The 23689-nt window shown below is 34.7% G+C and overlaps 1 protein-coding gene across 1 annotated transcript in view; it reads left to right on the top strand.

Annotated features, from left to right (window-relative positions):
* The window catches only part of TRHDE (thyrotropin releasing hormone degrading enzyme), a 345581-nt gene that overhangs the window by 264803 nt on the left and 57089 nt on the right, over window positions 1-23689 (top strand). Inside the window, exons 8-12 of the mRNA XM_004417871.3 lie at window positions 1870-1935; window positions 2573-2760; window positions 6848-6936; window positions 13183-13316; window positions 13414-13469. Coding sequence (XP_004417928.2) covers window positions 1870-1935; window positions 2573-2760; window positions 6848-6936; window positions 13183-13316; window positions 13414-13469 — 533 coding nt within the window. The remainder of the gene's footprint in view (window positions 1-1869; window positions 1936-2572; window positions 2761-6847; window positions 6937-13182; window positions 13317-13413; window positions 13470-23689) is intronic.

Raw genomic sequence — 23689 nt, 5'->3', positions numbered from 1 at the left:
CAAAGCAAAATTGCTTTAATTCAAAATATGACTATGTTTGTGCAAGAGGAAGGCTAACATAACTAAGGACATTTGGGGTATTTTTGGAGAAAAGGGTTGACATATGTAGAATTCCAATAATACTCGAAAATTTGGACTACTGGGGGTCCAAGAAGACGTGCTATCTGCCCTGAATACAGAGGCAGGCAAGTTGGAGCTGCTTCCTAAGCCTGGATAGTTGCCATTTCAGGCAGTTGCATTTCAGGCAATTCAACTGCTTGAAATATAAATTTGAACTTTATTCTGAATTGAGGAGGGAACCAAGAATTCAAGTTGATGATCAATATTGGGCAAGGTCAACTCATACATGAACAGTTGGACTTTATGCTCCGTCTATGAAGAGAAACCTGTAGTTATGTACTGGACCTGTTAAGGTCCATGTAGTATTCCCTTGTTCCCTCTTTTGGATTATCCTAGCAGCACTATCCATAAACAGAACTCAGTAATAAATAGTTCTAATTTTAATACTTTTCATTATAGCATCACTAAATAAGATTCAAATTTGTGTTCCATAATTCCCATTGTTCCCAAATTTATTCGAGTTAAAAAAAACATAAAAGATAATTCTGACAATTAAATCTGAAATAATTTATTTAAATCATAGTCTCTGGGTTCTAATTAAAAATGCCTCATATGGCATATTCAAAGCCAAAATTGGGATGCAGACTCCTTATTCAGGGTTGTATTTTTTCAATAAAGTTACTTGTAACACCTGATGACGATGATGAATTTGCGGTTGTTAAGTTAGCGTTGGGCACTGCATCTCTCGGAGTCTGATTAAGTGGGAGTTGCCATTTGCTGTGCTGTGAGTTGCCAACAAAGCTGAATCTGTCACAGGTGCTACAATTTGTATTTCAGAAAATTTGCTTCCCTGACTTTAATTATCCCCCAAGTATTCCACTCTACACAGAGTACTGACAGGAGTCTGAAGTTTTTTTTTTCAGTTTCAGTACTGTGATGTAAATTAGGATTTGTCTACTACCTACATGTTGTAGAGATGATGGAATTTCAGATGAAGGAGGGGACTCTCTGTTTTACAACATAAAACACTGTTTTCTATTCATTTGTTCACTTTGGATTCAGAAAAAAAATGATGCCAAGTAGCCGTACTAAATAATGTTCACAGTGACATAAACCATGCTTCTTAGAAGGGAGCGGGCATGGATCAGATAGAAAGTGTGTAGGTGTAACTACTAATGATTGAAAATGGGAAATGGGTAGTCCTAAGTTCAAAAATATCAAATACACTTAGGACTGACTTTTTTTTGTTAAATATTAATATGTGTTTTAAATTTGTTAAATAAGTTTGTATTGTTTTTGTATTAGGCAGCCTGTCATTGGCAGGGAGATGAGGGAACTGGACAGGTTGTGGAGACAGTCATCACTCTTGGCAAAGCCATCCTTCTTCACCTCAGCATATATCAGTCAGGGGTTTTTTTTTCCCCATAAAACAAAATATTTTTTTTCCATACTTCAACATAAAAGCCTGTTGGGAAAGTTTCCTCTAAATATTTCACTGCAGAGATAGTTTCTTCAAAATTGACTGAGGTCGACTTGCTAAATTAGAGGAAGATCGTTAACCTTGGAAATTCGTAAAAAGTGATTATGGCTATGAAAAATTTTTTAACAGATTAGTATTCTCAAGAAGTACACTATAGTAAATCTCTCTGAAATATTTTAGAACAAGATTCTTCATCTTTTTTCATGTCTTTCTCTTTGTATTAATGCAATTCCAACAAATGGAAATGATTAATTGAATTGAGAAATAAATGTGTTCACTGGTAATTGCTTAGCCTTTGAACTGTAATCACAATTTTGTACTCTTTGCAGGATTATTTAACCATTCATAAGTATGGCAATGCTGCCAGAAGTGATCTCTGGAATGCGCTGTCAGAGGTGAAGTATAGGAAGCTGGAATGCCAAACCTCTTTGTGAATATTTGAATTGAGTTTATAAAACATTCATAACTTTTATTGACACTGACAGTTTGTTTTTACTTTTTATATTTCCCTTTTTCTCATATTGCTTTCTTGTTTTATTTTTGATATATTATGAAGATAATGGGGTTTAAAATTACTTCAACTACAAATGGCAGTAAAAGATACTTTGCCTACTTTCAAACATGACAATACTTCTGAAATATAATTTTAATATAGTGTCATATTCATGTTAAAGAGACAAATATTGACGTTTTAAAGAACTTTTTTACTGTGTGAATAACAAATATTTAAATTTGGTACTAAACGTACTGGGGATACTTAATGATGCTGCAAGTACTTGCTTTAACAATAAAATGTTTTATCTTCCATGGGGTAAAAACTTTAATGTTAATAAAGCTTTCATTTCTATATATATGTATGAAGCTTAACTTAAGGCAAGAAGATTAATTTTACTAACACATTATATTAGCTTCACTGATTTTAAATGTTTTCATATTTAGGTAAATCATAAAGTAAAAATGAAAATGGTTTAATGTTAGTTATGTTTATCATTCATGTTTATAAAACTAATTTATACAATTTTGGTTATAAAGGCTTTAAAAAGGAATGGAAACTATGTAAACATCCAAGAAGTAATGGACCAGTGGACACTCCAGATGGGCTATCCTGTCATCACCATCTTCGGAAATACAACAGCAGAAAATCGAATAATAATTACCCAACAGCATTTTATCTATGACATCAGTGCTAAAACTAAAGCACTTGAACTTCAAAATAACAGGTACCACACACTTTTTCACGTGAAAAAACTGCTCTTATTTTTATGTTTCACTTCACATTTTAATATTTAAAAAGCATTGATAGTACAATTCTAAAATGTTGTAAGTGAAATATAGTTTTCATTTCTGTGTTTAAATATGCTATTTTCATTTAAATTCCTCTTTTACTTCCATTTCCAGATATTTTAACCATCAAGGTGACAGTTCATCAAAATTATTTTGTTTAGGAAGACAGAATTTAAGTTACCATGGTGATTTAAAAAAATAATAGGTGGTTTTTTACTTTTCTCTGTAAATATTTGTTGAATTAAATTCAAGAAAGTTAAGATGCATTGAAGTGAATTAAATGGAATTGAATAAACTGAGATTTATGAATCAAATAAGAACAGAAACTAACAATCCAGAAGGACTAATTAAAACAAACAAAAAAACCCCACAACTAGACTCAATAGTGTCAGAGCCAAAGCAACTCAAACTAGACTCATCGTAAAATGATCCAAGTGTCAATGCCTTTTAGTATCAACGTCTGTTTTCTTCCCTCGTTTTTAGTGTTTAAAACCACTAAACAGACAACATACATAGGATTTTGATTTGTTGATGTTTTAACTTTCTTTTGAAACTCTTATTTAATTACTGGTAATTCAGCACCTAGTATTTCTTTCTTTTACTTCATGTTTTCTTACTGTCCTGTGTCTGACTAAAGGCTGGGCCACAGAGAGATAGTAGAACCTCTATCAGTCAGTTTCATCCTTTATTAGGTGCCCTGATAAGAGGTTGGGAGTGGAATACAGGGAGGGATAGAGGCTACAATTAGTTAATAAAATGAGATGTCTGGATCAGGTTGGTCATGCTGTCTCGCATTATCTTGGAAAATTAGGAGCCATCCACCAGCATCTAGGAGATCTGGAACACACATTAAGTTTACTTTGTTATCTCTAGCAGGAACAGAAATCATTCCCAAGTAGGGTAACTCCAAGACTGGCTATAGGGAGAAGTGATTGAGAAATTCATGAGTGTTTTCTGGTGACTAAATTTGGAATCCGATTTAGGGAAGCATTATCTTAAATCTCCTGCTCAATATATATGCTGGCCTTCAACAAACTGCCCATTGCAATCCAACTGTTTGTACCCATGGAATATGGCATTACCCTGCCACACTGTCAGGGTCTGACTCTGTCAATGCCTCTTCAACCAGCCTGGATTCCCCACAGCTGCCAAATGCTGCTTCCCATCGCCCACTGTCTGGCCCCAGGCTAAACATGCTTAGGCACCAGCCCTGGCCTTGCCAGGAAGTAGGAAAAAACCACCTTACCGTGGCCAAGTTAGTGAGATTCACACCAGGCTTTAGAGAATGGTCAGTCTGACATAGGCATCACTGATGCAGAAGAACATGAAGGACACGCAGAGGACAGAACAAATTTTGAACAAAAATACTCTGTCAATCTATAACATACATCAGATGTATCAGTCAGGAGTCTGACTCTTTAAAGGAAGACTTTCTCCCAGGCTGTGTAAGTATATGTAACATCTATGGAGCTTTGCTTTTGCTAGAGTTATAAAATCATATGGATGATTTTAAACCCTGAGAACTTAGGATATAAAATATTAAGAGTAAGATAATGCATGGCATCCCATGAATCTCAAAAATTATTTTTTATCAATTTTGAAATAATAGAGCTTGGAGTTGAAAATTTACTATTCATTTTTATATTATTGATCATTTAATTCACTATAACATTGTGGTCAAAGCTGCAACACCAATTCTCTCTGCCCTTTGTGTTAGCCTTCCTGGATCTTTATTATCCAGGGCGAACAGCTGGTGTAGGAAACATAATGCCCGTCTACACCAGCAATCCTGTGAATTGTGGGTGTTTTGAGCCAGTATAGTCAATTCTTTGTCGTGAATTTCGTAGAGGACACTAGAGTATCACTACCACATGCCTAGAACGTTTTTAATGTATACAGTAATTATGGTTTTCATATAGAGTAGCTGTCTTACAGCATAGAAAAGAAAGATCTTTACATAGCTAATAATTGCATCAAGTTAGTTGTTATGTAAAATGAGTGAAATATTTGCTAGAAAGTCATTATTAGAAGAATACAGATTAAATAAATGCAAAATTAAAAGTTTGTTTATATTAGGCACAAATAATATTTCACAAACTTTTATGATCGTGCTACAAAAAGACAAATTTATTCTTGAGGATTTTTAAACATCCTCAATTTTATATATTTCTTGCCCTTTGATAATTATTTGCCTTCACAGTTTAGTTGACGCAACTCAATGTGGAAGATATGTACTAAAAAGTCAAGTTCATAAAGTTAATCTCTGTCTCACCTATAGACTGATTTGGTCACTTTTATTTTACTCCAATCGAATCCCATTCAATCCAATCCCACAGCAGTTTATGGAATGCCTTCCATTTCCAGGCTTTTGCAAGATCTTAGGTATGCAAAAATGAGCTAGTAGTTTAATTTGAGAATGTGAGGCAGAGCAGACATTGTTGTCTCTTAACTAATTATTCCAGTTAATCAAAAAACGGTCATTATTTTTAGAGAATGGCTGTTAAAGAAATATATGTCAATTCTTTGTGTCTTTCTCACAGAAAATCCTTTATTAAATCTTTGTGGCATATTCTTTTTATTATGGATACTTAGATCTTGGAGATATTTGTTAAAAGGCTTGCACAGATTGTGTTCACTGACGACTGCTACCTTAAAAACAACACATTTGTCTCCTGTAGGTTGTTTCTTTCCTGACCGATTGTGTGGAGTCCATTGCAGCATAGCATGGTGTCTCCACATAGTTGACATTCAAAAACGTTTCTCTGATTCAGTACAGCATAGACTTCTAAAATTAGAATCTTAAATATATTATTTTAACTTTCTATATTGGAGATAGTGATTGGTATAAAATTATGAACTTCTTCCAATCTTCCTTTTGGATTTTTTACTGTTACTGAATTCTGTTTATTGTGAATGGGAAACATGAAACGGTAAAATAATCAAATTCCACATGGCAGATGGAGATGCCCTCTCTTCCCACCCGGCAAAAGACATATTCGCTGTTGTTTTTAGTTGTATAACCGCAGACATGGTCCCTCAAAAATTCTCAATGCTCATTTCACTCTCACAGTTACTAAGCTTACACGGTATCTCTTCTTACATTTTTAAAATCAAAAATATTTTTCACATACTGGATGTTGTTGGCTACCCCTGTTTTGCTAATGGTGCAGTGACAGGTCAATATAATCAGGCTGTATTTTAGAGAAACAAACAAAAGGTAGTCATTGGGCTCATTGTAAGACAATCCAGCTTATCTCTGAGTCCTCATTTGAGATTAAATTGATATTACTTCATGTACAAGAATAGGACTCAATTTTTATCCTATAAAATGTCAAATCTAGAAAATGCTTCTCTTTAATAGCTGAGACTCATGACTGATCCCTGCACGCTGGTGGATGATTTCACACATAAATTTGGAAATTCCATTTCAGAAAGCAGAGCATTGTGTGTGTCCCACAGTGTTCTTTGTATTGATCTGGATTTTAGGGGAATCTGATTTTGCTTTTCATTCCTGCTTTGCTGAGTAACTTTAGATGTGCTGTATTAATCTTTCTGTAACATATGATAATAGTGTTTTTTAGAATAGTTAGATAAATAAGGAGAATGTTGAAATGTAAATGCATGAAACGACTGAAATATGTATTAATCTAATATAGAAACGACCACAAAGGAATTATTTTGAGACTTTAATCAATATATGGTGTGGCTCTGATTTATAGATTTTTAGCTCCTTTTTATTCCCTAATGCAAAATGCAAATTTTTAAAATTTCTTTTGCAAGATAAATTGTTTTGTTGGCAGGCCCCTTTTGTATTAAAACTAAAACTCTTAGAATCCAAGTCTGCTTACTGGCATTGAAAGAGTGAATTCATCTTCTTGGCTTATTCCTTACTTTTATGACTGAGGGATTTTTTTAGTTCCTCTAAAGAGAATAATAAAAATCTCACAGAAGTTGCATGGGAAATGTTGTTTGTTTATTTGCTATAACCATTTTTATTTTTAAAGCTTCTCTTTTATTTTTCAGTTACCTGTGGCAGATTCCGTTAACTATTGTGGTAGGAAATAGAAGCCATGTATCTTCAGAGGCAATTATTTGGGTGTCTAACAAATCAGGTAAAATAGATATTCTCCCCCGAGGAACTATTTGGTTTCAGATAATTGTTTAGCAACTTAACCTCTGGTTTCAGCTGTTGTAAAAATGTGAATAAAGACAAATTAGAAAGAGAATATAGAGGAATGATAATCACCTCTACAAAATTAAGTATAATATACTATAATTTCTACATAGTCTAATTTCAGTCTGCCAATATAATTATTAAATTTATTTGTGTCTTTGATGGTAAGGAGAAAATTTAAAACTAAGTATTTGTAGTACTAATTTTAGCTATTTTCAACTGTATCATTTTATAATCCCAAATGTAATTAAATTATAATCATAACTCCCAGTGAAACATTATGCCAAATACTGAAGCACAGGCTACATTTTTAATTTCATTTTCCTGCTGTCTTCTGTTTACCAGGCTGGCTTTTCCAGGACTGGGCAAGGCAATATTACCCATAGAATTAGATAATTATAGAGCCAGAAGGGAGGGACCTCGATAGGTCATCAAACCATCCCCCAGGTAGGGTCAACTCTCAAGAAGCAGAGAAAGATGAGATTCTAGTCTATTTCTAAATATCTTCAAATAAGATAGTGACCTATTTCAATTCACTGTCAGAAAGCTATTTCTTGAATCCAATCTAAATCCTTCATGCTCGAGTGTGAAACAGGTCTCCTCTATTTCTGTTTTCCATTGAATTGAAGAAAAAGCCAATTATCATCTTTTATGTAACATTTCTTTTAGATTTAGGTAGTCAAGTATGTCAACATTTTGTTTTTCTTACTCCTTTCTCAAGAGCATTCTGCTAATTGATGTTATCTTACTGTTTCGTAAACATCATTTTAAACAGCCACAAATCTTTTTTTGAAATAAGGTGAGGTATAAATAAATAAATAACAAAATAAATATTGCTTCTTCTCCTTAGTCTTGCTTTTATAAGGGAGATGTAAGTGCTGAAAATCCATACACACATACATACATGAAAAAGTCCTTGCAGCAGAATCTAATCTGCTTACCTGAAATATAAACACTTGTATTTCCAGTTGAATTTTTATCCACACTTTCATGTTACTGTATTTTTAACACATAATCACATATTATGAAAATACATGCTTTCATTTATATACATTGTGTATAAAATATTTACAGGTAATGTAGCGATGCATTGAAATGCTTACTTTAAAATTTATCGGTGTTTCTCCTTTTAAATTGCTTACTATTATCTATTCTTTTCATTTCCTGGAGTTAGTATTTACACCATGATTCTGAACACTTACTGTGTTATTTGCCTTCATACTTCCTTTATACCTTCATATAGTTGTTTTATTTATCTACATAATTTGTTATGAAATGATGAGTGAAAGCAGTGAGTTGTTATTATAATGATCCAACTATTAGAATGAAGTCATCCCTCTATAGAATTGCTAGGAACATGAAATAGAACAGTTTTCAGAAATAAAGCAAAACATTATATAGAATAGAAATGGGAAATTTAGAAGAGTGCAAAGATATTGATCAAACATCAGGATCAGCCCAAAACTTCACTTCTATAAAGTGCGGAGATTAAGAGCAAGTCTGACTCCTTGGACACGTTTCCCAGGCCCGTTTCCTCTACCTCCCTGTCATCTGCACGCTGTCGTCTATGGTATCCTCTGTCCACACGGAGTATCCAGAGCAGTGTCACAGCTTTTCCTGACCAGTCGCCACAAGTTGTTATGTTTGAGACGTTGTTTCCATGTTTAGTCTTTCATTATTAACCGTGAATAATAACAACATGATATTTTAAACCCTATGTTTTCCTAAAACATCACCTATATTAGTACACACGATTGTGACACACAACTACGTAGCTTGTGCAGTGCGTAGCTCTGGGAGGTGAGGCTTACGTAGGCTGTGATGTTAATGGCACACCTCCTCACCCCACAGTTTTCAGAGTGCAGCCTCCAGAGTATCACGTGTTATTTTCCATTAAGTCATAGCAGAGTCTTCTGGTTGATAAAACATTGTCCCAGTTGAAATACTGAGGCTTTTGTGGGGAATGCTTATACCAAGTAGTAAATGTTTCTTGAAAACCTTATAAATACGTAAATCTGGAAGAGGTTTCCACGAGGGACCTAAACGCAAGGCACCCTTTCCATTTTCCCTGTTGAACCTCATTCTAACTGTATTTGATTTTATCTTGAAGGCCTTCATCCTGACAATGGTTAAAAACCAACACCAGGCAAATATTAGGGGAAAAAAAAGTTTGTTAACTCTTGTCTCCTTTTATATGCAGTTAATTCTTTTTTTCAAAATATAGTTACTAATATCAATGAAAAATGTTTCTCCATAAAAACATTAAGAAAATATTCTGGTCAATTCTTATCAACATATTTTTTAAAAATCCCATCTTTGAATTATAACAACCAGATCAATGTTTTTATAATTTTTCATTATCAGTAATATACATTTGATCTCACAAGATACTAAGGCAAAGTCATTGGTGAATAATATAAAGTATAAATTTGATTTGAATCATCATATACTCTTGACACTTCAATTTTGTAAACCCTTTAGATGAATATCTAATTAATTCCAAGTTAAGGCACAGATAATTTTAGCCTAAAAATAGTTTTAAAACCAATTTTTAAATTATTGAAAGTAGGTAAAAGGATTTATTTCTTTTGTTTGTGCTATGAAAATACTGAGAAGGCATACATTTATAAATGTAATAGCTTGCATGTTGACTGGCTATTAATTAATGTGCAATGGAAGGGAATAAATTTAATGCCAAATGTTAGGGGAAAAAAGATTCAAAGTAAAAGAGAAACTGATGCTGAAAATTGGAAGTAAACATTAAAAAGTAGCAGGATTTTGTAGTGCTTTCCCTAAGCATGGGTTCGTATGAGATTCACAAGCCTTTAAAGTTAGCATTATTTTTATCCCCGTTTTACAAATAAGGAAATTAAGGCTTGAGAAATAACTTGCCCAAAGTGTCTTAGGAGCTTGTTGTTCTTTTCTAAATTTATCCTCTCTCTCCCTCACACAAACACACACACACGCACACGCACACACTCACACACACAAAGATTTTAATACTTTAGTAGCTTGCTTTGCAGATCTGTCAGTTACTCAACTTGTGGCCATTGGATACACGCACATGGTTCTTTATAGGTTCTAATTTGTCTAATTTGATTCTCACAAGAGTCCGGTGAGAAGACTACTATGTGTTATTATACCTGAGTTTACTTCACATTGTTACCCTTCTTACCCTGGTTGACTTTTTTGTTTGTTTGTTTCAAATTCTGATCGTTTTGCAACCAGTCAAGGTTGAGTAGAAAGGCCTAATCTTTCTTTATTTATTCCAAAATATGGAATATAAAAACATAAAATATTATAAAATACCAACTACTCTATGCCTTGATATAGTCTAAATCTTGTGCCATTTTGGATACATTATAAATATAATTTTTAATTGTTATTACTAACACTTGAAATATAACTTCCGTACTTTATATTATGGTACTCGTCACATACCCTACCTCATTAGGACACTGGAAAAGATCTCTTTAAAATTCATTGCTTGCTGTTAGTTAATTTGAAGAACATGTTAGAGATATAATTAACTAGAATGAAAAAGATATTTAAAAATCTATTACAAAATCTTTCAGGGAATCTTTCTCCAAAGATTTCATTTATAACAAAGGCATAAAAATATTCATGAACAGTCATAACCTTCAGGTTTTAGTCATCAATTTAATAAAAGCATGCTTAAAAACAAGAGATGTCTGCCTTTCTCATTCTTATCAGATGACATGGAAAGTGTAGAGATTGTTTTTCTATTTTAATTTGTCTCTATTCTACTGATAAGTTGTTGAATGGAATAAGTGTAAAAACTAGAGCCAAGTGTATTACCTGTGGTTAAGTTATGCCAGCTATCTAAAATGTAAACAGAAAATAACTTTAAAAATAGATTTACCATCATAGGAACCCATGACCATTTCAAAATTGTAAAAACCTAAATTATGTGTTCATATATTAAATTTGATGCTTTAATATTGTAATATCTTCAAAAAATAACCACTTAGATGAAAATGAACAAACTTTCTCTTAACTCAAGTGAATTCAATCACAATTTTAATATGTTTTATTATAAACATCTTAGTATTCTTGAAGACTATGGTTACTCAAGAGAAACAATGTCCTCAGTATTTCAATCTTAATTTTTCTTTACCAAACTCAGACATGATTAATTAAAATCTCTTTTTATGAAGTTGTTTTAGTTTTGAAAAATGCCATATTTTTTGTTAATTATTTGTTTTTATTTTTACCTTTGTAAAATGGGGTGACACTCTAAAACTTCACAGAAATTGTGTGAATAAGCACATTAAATTTTTGAAAAATATGCAAATATAAAGTATCAGAAACTTAGAAAGCTATTAATATTTTGAGGCAATATCTGATAGATTTATTTTCCTAAGTACCATGAATTAAGCTGGGTAAAACCTCAAACTAAGATAAGTAGCCCCTTCCTCCATTGAATCATAGGATTGGAAGAGACCGCAAGTGCCGTTACTGGCCCTTTGGTTAACGGGTAAGGAAACTGGGAACCAGAGAGAGTCAGTGACCTCAGTTCAGACATTTGGGCTGGGAGAACTGCCACCAAACTCAGCCATCCTACTCGTATTCTATTTCTTGTTTCCAGTGCTGTTTCCTCCCTTTTCAAGGCAATATAAGAAGGTGAAAAATGCATATCGCATGACGGTGAAAGTGCTTTACCATCTTGTATCAACAGAGTATAACGTGGTAGAAAGGACACTGAAGTCAGGAGACCTGAGATGGACCATTTCCCACTCTCTCAGGCAATTCAATTAACCTGTCTGAGCCTCATTTCGTTGTCTGTTCCAACAGATGCTATTTATTAAAGGTGGCGAGAAGTTGAAGTGCTATTTGAAATATTAAAGATTAGGTTTTTATGTTCAGTGTACATTTATGTTTAGGTATTTTTTGTTTTACTGTACATTTTTGAAAATTGGCAATATATAACATGCATTGGATTAATTAGCCCACCCCATTCCAGACCTGAGCGATAAATGATCACCCAATAATTTTTGTGGTATAATCTCTTCCTGTGTGGCTTCTCCTTGAGGAAGAGTGCTCTGTAAATTCAGTGTTTCAACAAAGAAAACCTGTTTTGTAGTCTGATGTGTAAAAACTTTGATAATAGAGTGAAAATTAGAGGATATGCCTCTTACTCAGAACTGGCACAAATGGTTTCTGTGATGATTTTCTGGTTTTGAAATTGTGGAAATTAGATAGACCAGTGTGGTTTTTCTTCCCTCCTGGCTGTGTGTGTGCACGTGCATGTGTGTGTGTGTAAAATACAAATTTCAAGTAAACTTCATACCTTTTGTAACTTCTGTGAAGCATGAGTCCTGAAGACATCAACAACAAAATCATTAGAATTGTGAACTATAGTTCTGTAAAGTCAATAAACGCTGACATTTAAAGTGAATGAAGTTCTGCATCTGTACCATATTTGAAGGAGTTAAATATGTAAGTTTTAAGATTGCTTTTACTGGCTTCCTTTAATTGAAATAGCTAGTGAACATAACCAAGTTGCCATTTTCCAAAGTGATTCCAATAAGCAGAATTTATTATCTTTGTTCTAATTATATGTAGAAATAGTAGAGTCTTAAGCAAATGTGATTCCTTTTTCCAACATTATTTATGATGGTAGAAAGTCTGTTATTTATTAGTACTTTCAAGAAAGCAAGAAAAACAAGGTAAGAAACAACAGTGGCTTTCAAATAAATGATACCTGTTGTTTTAATCACTTTCATACTGAATAAAATAAGTAGAATATGTGCCTAAAAGCTTTTCTTTTATTCTAGGCACATATCCACATACAATCTAACTAGAAGCCACATGAATACAGTAGTAGATTTCTTGGTTACATTTACCTTAAGGAAGAAAATTATGTATAGGTAATGGGGTTTTATCAAGAAAAAAATGTTAATTGTAAGAAAACAGTTAATTGAGGTGAGAGTAACCAATTAAAGGTTTTCTAGCAAATTTTAGATATAGTGATTAATTGACTAAAGAGTAGATTTCAATTAGGTATTTAGGATGAGAAGATCTTCTCATCCTAAATAGAGAAGAGAAGGTCCTGTCTTTTAATTATTGGTACTGTGATATCTGGTATTAAGAAAACATACTTCAGACCATTTTAACCCTTAAAATATAAAATCTATTTCACCCCCAAAAATGCTATTTTCAGAGCACCACAGAATAACTTCTTTGGACAAAGGAAGCTGGTTACTGGGGAACATCAATCAAACTGGCTATTTTAGAGTCAACTATGACTTAAGAAATTGGAGATTGTTAATTGATCAACTGGTCAGCAACCATGAGGTAAACTGGATTTACTCATCAAAGATCTATTTTGATATGTGAACACTTGCCATTTTAATCCCAAGTGATTCCATTTTCTTTCTGATTGATCTCGTAGGTTCTCTCTGTCAGTAACCGAGCAGGTTTGATCGATGATGCCTTCAGCCTAGCCAGGTATGTTTCCTGTGGCTCTGTACAATAAAACTCGTACTAGTAAGACTTCCTCTGTTAATATATGTTTTGAATGAGACATCTTTTAAAACAATTTCTCTCTTACATTCTTTGTGTTTGGATATGAATTATAATCAGTCTCAAACTCTTGATCAATAGTACCCATAGGATATTTCTGAGTTAGGAGAAGCTTGATCAATTTTCTCTGCAAGTTCAATTGAACACTCTGGAGATTGATATCTCTTCCCAATTTCATCAATGAGCTCTACAGAATGACCATTGTGCCATATTTAATTTTTGATGGAAAATACCTTCAAGCCTCAGCAATTTTTTTCCTGACGTATACTAGTGTATCTTTTTTTTTGAATGTCATTCATTATGAAAAGCTTGTGCTGCAAGACAGAAATAAATATTGCAGAGAAATAAATATTGTCCAAATAAATATTGGACAAAATAGATATCAATCTTCTAGCAGAAGCCTTTAGTTGTACTAGTTATAGTAATATTTGTTTTATTTTCATAATTAGGTTTATAATGTTAAAATCAGTTATTTTTTGAACAGTCATTAAATAGTTATTCCTTTGAAATACTATTGATCGTAAACTCAAGCTATATACTCAATTTTGAGACTAAATAGTAAAATAAATTCAGTTCTTTTACTATTTTGTATCGTTTCACATCCAAGTACTGATGTTAATAATCTGATATCACAAGCTACAGATTAGGACATGGATAATTCTCATTACTTACCTGGTTTTCACAATTTACCACATTTTCTCCTATGATAATTGTGTGAACCCAGTTAGATATGTCTGTGCTGATATAAACACATACCTAGTCTTAGTAATAAGCATTGTTTCATACATGCGGCCTGAAACTGTTTTTACAGTTTGTGTATTTCATTGAATTTCAATTCTCTTCCAGATGTTTAAAATCGTATCACACCCTATAGCATCCTAATCTGTTAGAACTAATGAGGCTTGATAATTACTGAGGCAGAAGCAGAGTCCAAGTTTAGGGTCAGATTACAGGGGTTGGCTTTTGTAGAAAGAAGTAATGCAGCAGGGAGAACACGTAAAGAAGAAATTTCAGATGCTTTTCTATCAAAAAAAAGAAACAAACTCTGCCCTTTGCTTTCCTTGTTGTCACTAAAGAAGCCAAGAACCGTGACTAGTATGTTCTTGCACTCGATGAGCATGCTGGGCCAGTGCCTCACTCTGGTCAGATGTGTCCAGTCTCAGGCACAGAACTGCCCACTAACCAAATGGCAAATGAAAGGATATCGTATCAGCAAGGAGGTTTCTAATGAAATTGTACCAGGAGAATGTGGTCGTTTAGTGAGAAATGGGGTTCACTTCCAGCAAAGGGTAAATGCGGCACCATCTTATTGGGCAAAAATTTAGAAATAATAGAGGTGGAGGAAGGCCTCCTGAGATGGCGATATGTGGAGATCATGATAAAGGCGTAGCTTTTGCTCTCCAGCAAGATATGAAGACTTCAAAGAAAGTATGAGGGGTGATGTGAAGATTGTTTTGACATAGAAGTTTAGAGAGTCTAGAAAGCCAGAAAGAGAGTATATTTGATGTACCTTTGCACTGAGAGAGAAGCAGGAAAAAGAGAGAGAGGTATATTAGGAGAACCACAAGGAAAAGTTTTGAAACTAGGAGAGAACTAATATCACCAGCTAATAATTATTAGCACTTATAAGGTTCCAGACACTGTTCTGTTTTGCTTATAGTAACCTGTTTAATTCTCACAACAACCTTATGAGATATGTAGATATGTATTATTACTATTATTCCCATCATATAGGTGAGGAAACCGAGACTCAGAGAGGTCAAGTAACTTGCCTACAGTCACACAGCTAGTAATTGACAGGGCCAGGGCTTCATGCACATGGTCTGGCTGCAGAGACCATGCTGTTAACCAGAATTATGTATATATAGGTAGATAGATATATAGATATGAATATCTCAGCAGTAATATTATTTATTTTGACAAAAGAGCCAGGCAATATAGAGAGACTGAGGGGATTTGAAACAGTAGTTCATGTGAATCCTCATGGGTTTGAAACGCTGGTGAGAAGGCAAGTAAGCAGTGCTGTCGTGAAGAGATTCATGTTTCATTGTATTCTAGTAACTGTTTCATAGTTTTGCTACCAATCAGTATCAACCTTCTTTCAGTTTTCTGAACACATCATACTTTCTTTGGCTTCTTAGATAAGAAGCAGAAGAACAGCAAATATCTGTTAAAACGTGTGCTGCAGGTCCCGTACTTCGGCGTTTAGGAATGGCCTCATTCAGTCTTTTCAGTGAAGCCCTAGAGGGGGTGGTTGCTGTAGCCATTGCATCCGTGAGACACGGAGGTTGGGAGGAGTCAAGTCCCTTAGCTAAGGTTGCACAGCTTTTCAGTAGGGGTGGGGTTGAGATTCAACCCCAGACAGTGGCTCAACAGAGCCCATGACCTCAAATCAGTGTGATTTTGCCCATTATGTGCAATTCCTTCCCACCTTCGTCCCCCTTGTCTGTCGGGAATATTACTATTCACGTAAAAAAAAAATTATTTCACTTGCTCTCCCTTACCTGAAGCCTTAACTGTCCTCCCCAGCAAGAGTAAGGTGACATCCTGTAAACCAGTATTATAGTAGTTGTCACCGTGTAGCTCAACCACGTACTTTTCTGGGTCCCTGATGATTCTTGGATGATCTGAAGGACAGGGTTTTGTCTCATCCTTGTGTTACTGCTGCCTAACTTAATCTCTGGGACAGGATTGTGCCAATATATATTTGTTGTGTGAATTCATGATTAATTGGTAGTTATTCAAACTATAAACTTCCATGCCACTATTCCTCTGCAATCAAGTAAACACACTCTACGTATTCTTTTTATGGTTGTTTTTTAAATATATAAACACCACTTGAATGCATTCTAATTGTACAAGATTAAAATAAAGTGAAATACATTGTGAAAATTTTCTTTTACTCCCTCTCATGCCTTGCCATCACTTTACACTCCTCACAGATAAAATGATGAATATTCGGTGTGTATCAATCCAGCAACTTTTTCTTTACATTTCCATACAGTTTAATTCTTTTTACATGAACAGAAATGCATTTTGTTCTCTGATTCATTTATCAAAATAAGTCTGGGAGCTTTATTCCATTGTTTCTAATTGTTCAGTATCATAATTGAGACTGCAGTGAGCAGCCTTGAGAGTCTTTTCTTGTGCATATGTGTATTTTTATAGGATTGATTCCCACAAGTGGAATTTTTGATTCAAGGAGTATAAAATTTTGGGTAAATATTACAAATCGTATTCTGAAGACTTTCCCAGTTTAACCCTCCATCAACCTTCTATGAGAGGGTCCAATTCCCTCAAACCCTTCATGATAATAAAGAGTGCACGTCTTTACATTTTTGACAATCTGGTAGCAAAAATAATGTTTTGAAGTTGTTACAGTATTAGTTAAATTAACTTGTGCATCTTTACATACACATTTGCTATTTGTATTTTTTTTCTGTGAATTGTTAGCTGGTTAAAAAAAGAAAGATAAAACCCTAATAGAAGATGGGTGAGGTATTTTTCCTATTCTATTTTACTATATATCTTGGATGTTTTTGGATATTAATCCTTTTGGTAAAATACATTTTTATAGTATTTTCTCTCATTAATATGTCAATTTTTTTTAACTTTTTGGTATATTTCGTCATTCAAAGGCTTTTAATTTATATGTCAAGGCATTCCTTTTATAGCTTTCTGATTCTCTGGTTCTGTCTTCCATGGAAGACCTTCTCTATCTGAAGATTTTAAAAATATTCCATCTTTTTCTTTAAACATTCTTTTGTTTTTGCATCTATCTCCTCAATCCTTCCTCCTCTAATTAATTTTTGTGTATAGAATGGAGTGGGGTCTAATTTTCTTTAACATTAATTCATTCATAACCAGTTACTTCAATCCTACTTATTTAAAAGGCCTTCCTTATCCCAGATTTGAAATGATATTTTTATCTTAATGCAAATGGTCATATTTTAGGGAATTGATTTGATTCTGTTTAATTGGTTTCTGTTCTTTCTGGTACTAGTACCATATTGTTCTAATTAATTTAGCTTATTTGTTGTGGTTGACAAAACTTTTTCTTATTCTTGTTCAAAATCTTACATATTTTCTCTTCAATATAAATTTTAGAATCAGTTTGACAAAGCCCATTAAAAACTCCTGCTGTAGCTATGATTGGATATGTGTTGGATTTATAAATTAATTTTTAAATAATTAACATCTTTTCAAATATGAGCATTCCAATACCAAAACATATTATTTCCCCCCATTTATCCAGGTCCTTAAGTCAAGCTCTATGATTTCATGTACATGGGTTCTGCTAATGTCATATTATTTCCTCTTTTTTTAAAAAATGATATATGCTTTTATAGGAAATGACACTGCTTCTGCACTTACATATTCTAATTTTCATTGCTTGAATGTAAAGAATTAATTAATTGATTGCTTTGCAAATATCGTTGTGTTATGACTTGAAGTTTGAAATTAGTGACTAAAATGCCTAGAGTTTATTTTGTTATGTGTTCATGTTTGTTTTTGGTTCTTGTTTTGATAAAGCATTGTTAGATTGAGAGATATAAAAATAAACAAGATGCATTCCTTGTTATCAATGAATTTACAATCTAGCAGGGACAATACATAGTAGACAATTAATTATATCCAGTGTATACATACTATGAATAAAATACTAGGAAAGCATTGGAAGTAAAGAATTAATGTGGCCTAGGAAGATTATGGAGGACATCATATAGGAAATGATGTTAGAAGAATGAAAGTTTACAATGGAAATCCATGAAAGGTTTAAGAGTAGGAGAATGAGAGAAGGAAAGCATGAACTGGAGGCTGGGCTTGCGCCAGGAGAACATAACAACAGTAACGCTCAAGCAGCAACCTGGGTAGAGCAGACATCTGAGATTTCTCAGGAGTGGAGTTGACAGCTAGAGAAGGTAAGAATTCTTGTTCAAGTTACTGGCTTAATATGTGATAGAAACTGGAAATTTGAAGATTTGCAATAGAAAGTATAATAATTACTGGATTGGATATTTAAAGCTATTAACATGATCTGAGTACAATTTTAAAAAGCTATAAAAGTATATATCACTGGATTGTGGACCTATGTGGCGTTTTATTTGAAAATATTCAAAACACATAAAAATTATTTGAAAACCTTGTGCATATCCAAAAGAGTCCCTGGGATAAAGCATCGTCATCATCATCACCATCATCTTCGTCTTTGTCTTGGGCAGTTACTGTGCTGATTTGTTTATCCAGTTACCAGTCTCCTGGAAAATTCAGTTATGCAGAACCCTATGCCAATTTATTGCATTATTAATATCATAACATACATTTTTAGCCTGCACAACATATTTTTAAAATTCCTGTTATAGGCTATTCTGTAAGGATCTAATCACTTACAAAGCCTTAACGTGGGCAGATTATTTCAACTTAGTTTGTAAACTTTGTTAAGGAATAAGATGGCAGTTATTTCTTTTAAAATGTTGGTGTTTTATTAACAACAAACGTAAGGACCCCTAGCTGGAGACCATGCATGTCATGCTTAGAATTGCGCTCAGTATGGGTGAGCAATCATCAGTAGAGCTTAACACATATTGAATGCATGTATAAGTGCAAAAATGAATAAATACATTTTTATTGACTTGTTTCAGAGTTTATAAATCTGAGATATGTTAAGAAAGCCGAAAATTCAGTACATAAGCCAGTGATAATATAAGAGCTCGTGAAGAAGAAAAGGATGAGAACACCCGAAACTCACCCTCACACATTGTTTTCATTTCTAAGCCCTTGTTTCAGGACTGGTAACAGAATTGTTGAAATAACCTTAACGATGTTTGCGAACTGAGTGGTAGTAATCAATTCCTTGCGGGACTTTTTCCATCCTAGTTTTGTTAGAAGTTCTTCTGTGTCTTCTGGATGGCTCTCCTGTACCTTGTTTAAAGCTTCTCTTGAAAAACATGTGTTGATCATTTCTTCACCCATTGCAGAAAACAGAATTATATGCCTGAAAAGCAACTGTGCCCTGAATCGGGCTGAATGGAGAGCAGCTTTTCCTCCTTGATAGCTGATTGTTTAAATGTATGATGTGCTGACCGTTCATAGATAAAATTGAGAAGGAATGACTTAGCAGCCTTTTGTGAGAAATCCCTGGCAGACTGGACATTTTGTCCTGCCTTCCCCGCTCTGTCACAGAGATAACAGGACTGCTTCACTTCGGCTGAACACTGCTATGCAGAACCTGATTAAGGATCCTGGATCCCTCTGACATTGTCTAGTGCTTTATAAATCCTGAATTTATGAAGGATATTTAGTTCAGAATTCTTTCTTCAGTCCCTACCCTTTTCTTTTGTTAAAGTACTATAGAATCTCAGCATAAACATTTTTCTTTCTTAGTTGTGTTTTATATTGGAATCATGAGAGTTATTAATAATAATAGAATACTGATTAAAGTGTACCTTATATTGGACTCCTGGGCAAGGAGAGAAGGATGATTCTTTAGCTGTTTGTATTAGACCCGTTTGGGAGAAATATCCATGTATGATTATGTTCTTATTTATCTTTTGTTAAGCCACCAGAGTGTGTGTGGAAAAGGATTACAATTAAATATTTATGAATTCCTGAAAGTGATAAAATTGTTTATTGCAAAATAAGATTTATTGTTGGCTATATGCTTCCAATCTTCTGCCTTTGACCAAAAGCTATTAAAATGTGCTCGGAGTTGTCCTCTCAGCCTTTCTAACTGGTGCCGACCTTTCGTGCCGTGGGCGTGACTCACAGTGAGTCCATTGAGGAGCTTCGTAGCTGTCCCCAAAAGATGACAGTATTTCTCAGATATCTGAGACGGGATTCTCGGTATCTATTTGTCATCATCAGCTAATGCTTCTCTTCAGATACACAAAAAAGTCACCTTGAAGCCCTCTCATTTTATACCTTTCTACATGCAATTATTTAAAAATTCAGTCTTAGTATATGCAACTCTGTGCCATAAATAAATGTTAAAAGTATTTGGAAAGTATTTTCAGGACATTTTACTATAATGAGCGGGAATCTTTGGCTTTCTTTTTATAATAACCCAATAAAAGCCTAGAGTATTATTGTCCTGAACTTTCAAGCTACACTGTTCTTTCAGGCGTACGCTGGTTTGCTCAAGGTTGGAAAGGGAGGTAGCGTGCTCCTTTGAGCTGTATTTGCAAGTCTTTTGAGCGTGGAGTCACAGATGTTGTCTTTGAGACAAGATTTAGGGGGAGCAACCACACCAGCTACTTCTGAGAAGTGCACTCCTCCGGAGGCATCAAGGCAGGCCTGTGGCTCTTGAGGACTGCAGACTTTCTTGGAGACTTTTAAATTGCATTGCATTAAATCAAAAGCAAATTTGTAACCTTCTGGTGCCAAATTTGTGTTTCAGCTCAGTAGGCAAAAGTGATTTAATATTAATGTCTAATATCTCCAGGTGCTGGCTGGAAAGTAGAAGAGAGGGACTTTGCCCTCGCTCTGTAGGTCTGACCTGTTCTCACAGCAAACAGCCTGCACTCTTGAGTCACTAAGGTGTGGGTGATGTTTGCAGGTCACATGCACTTACACGAGCCACAATTTGTTAAGAATAAATAGTCTCAATTTCCAAATGCAAATATAAATTTGTTTAAGTGTAGGTTTTTATGCTATTTAGAATCTCACAAATTAAAAATAATGTTACTATTCACATTGTAGTTAGTACTGTCTCGTCATTTTTGACACAAAAATGTAATTCTTTTGATTCCCTAATTGTTTTGAAACCTAAGCTTGAAATTTTATAAGTTCATAGGATCTCTGAACTTCCCAAGAATTTGAAATACTTGCCTGTTCACAAATAATTTAAATTATTTAGGCAGAGCTCCCTCCAAAATGGTCATTTATACCACCAACTTGAATAAATATTTTGTAATATGTACTGTTAATGTTAAGACCTGAATATTCCTCTGATCTTAGCTTGCTGGACTGGGAATGTGTTATCTTAGTATTTTTCCTGTCATGAATTTGAGTTATCCCTTCTGCTGCTTGCAGGGAATCTTTTGCATATTCAGGTACAGTGCTCTTTGAGCATGATCTGAGAGACCACGTACATCAGAATCACCTGAGATGTTTTATTAAAAATTGCATATTCCCAGGGGACTGGTCCCGTGGCCTCAGGGTTTAAGTTCAGCACGCTTCACTTTGGCGGCCCAGGTTCACGGGTTTGGATCCTGTGCGTGGATCTACCCCACTCGTCAAGCCGTGCTGTGGCGGTGTCCCACATATAAAGTAGAGGAAGACTGGCACAGATGTTAGCTCAGGGCTAATCTTCTGAAAGCAAAAAAAGGAGGAAGATTGGCAACAGATGTCAGCTCAGGACAAATCTTCCTCAGAAAAAACAAAAAAATATTTGCATATTCCTGGGACTATTTGGGAATCTGCATTCTGTGAAGCACTTCACATGATTCTGAGACACATAGAACAATGTGAAAGCCACTGCTTCTGAGGCCTAGAGGATATTTATGGCATCAGATTAGAGAGACAGGTACTGCTTTGGAGCTGAAAGGCTTCAACTAGGCATCCTTAACAGCAGTAAGCATGGCTTTCTTTGGATCCTAGTGTCCTGAGCTGATCATTCAACAATCAGAATATCAAGGATTCAGTTATCGGTATTCAAAACCACTTTTTAACTTTTATTATTAAATATGCTACCATTTCAGATATTACATCTGATAGCTGTAAACAAAACTCATAATCTGAGTGTCTCAGAAATTTTCCCAAGCATGGAACGGTGCTGGAGGGTTCCCATACAGTTAGGAGACGTTTTTATGTCCAAATGAGTGCACTGGCACATGTCAACCCTGCACAGGAGTGTGGAACTTGAAGGTGTCGGTAGTTCTCCCTGGGGAAAGACAGGGCAGAATTCTCTTGCAAGCTAATCTGACATCTAAGCCTGCACAACCTGTTGCGAATCTGTCGACAATGCTGTGGGCGGAGCAGCTGAGCCGGCTGCAGGGAACGTTAACTGAAAACAGCATTTGTAGGTTTCGGGGTTATTCTGCCATGTTCTTTGAGGAAATCAGAGATTTAGCAAGATGAAGGAAAGAAAAGAAAGGAGAAATAAGTAGGTTCTTTCTGCAAAGAATAACTGATAAGAAAGAAGAAAATGAGAGTTACGTGGTAGACTCAGTCTGTGGAAAAATTAAAGGAATCCTTCCAACATTTGGCCTGTTAATGTAAAGCCTAATTTTCACAAAGAGTTATATATATACTCTTGCTCTCAAAAAGCCTCCTTTCATTTTTATTATGATAAATCAAATTATAAAGAAATCTTTAAAATGAGGAGTATGTGAATATAGGTATTAATAAAGGTTTTATGTTAGAGGAATTGCTGCTATAAGTTGTCTTATAATGACACTTCCCCCCTTCGAACAGGGGTTCACAGGGGCCTTCCTGATAGTCGTCTTTCTTGACAAACATGCTAATCAGCCAGTGATAAAGAACTGCTCATATTTTTCTCCCAGAACTCACAAAATCTATTTTGGGCTTCCACAGTTATTTACCTAAGGTGACAGTGCTACCTTGGTACGGAAACTAGAATAAAGACAACGGAAAATAGATATTTTACATTAGTTTCTATTTGCCATGAAAATGTAGAAGATTCCATTTTTATATTTGAAGAGGCAATAATTTGGGAAGAGGGGAAAGGAAAGGAAATAGAATTCTAACATTTTGCGCAACGAAGGTGAGTGGTTAATTCAAATTAACACACACTTTTGCTGATGTGACCAATCTTAAAGGGAGAGGATTTGGGATACATGACATTCTCCCTTAATTGCATGCAACTTGAACTCTTTTATGTGGAGTGCTTCAAACGTTCTTATGTGGAGTGGAGCACCAGTGGAGAGGCCTTGGCTATTGGAGTATAAGAAAACATCAGATTAGGAGAACTCGACTCGTTGAAACTGTGCGGAGCCTATTTAGTGTTATTGAAAGGTATGAGGACAGGCCAGCTCAGGAGCTGAGCTGCAGTGCTGGGCCCTGTGGAGTCAGACCACATTTGAGTCGCAGATTGGGTTCCTCCTTCCTAGACTGAGAACAGCCTGGAGTGCAGTTGATTGAGACTGAAGGGAGGGGGGCAGAGGTTTCCGGTTGCTCAGTGGCTT

This window comes from Ceratotherium simum, chromosome 25, assembly GCF_057802395.1.
Source record: "Ceratotherium simum simum isolate JZ-2026a chromosome 25, ASM5780239v1, whole genome shotgun sequence".
NCBI lineage: Eukaryota > Metazoa > Chordata > Mammalia > Perissodactyla > Rhinocerotidae > Ceratotherium > Ceratotherium simum.
This window is presented reverse-complemented; position numbering and strand designations above follow the sequence as displayed.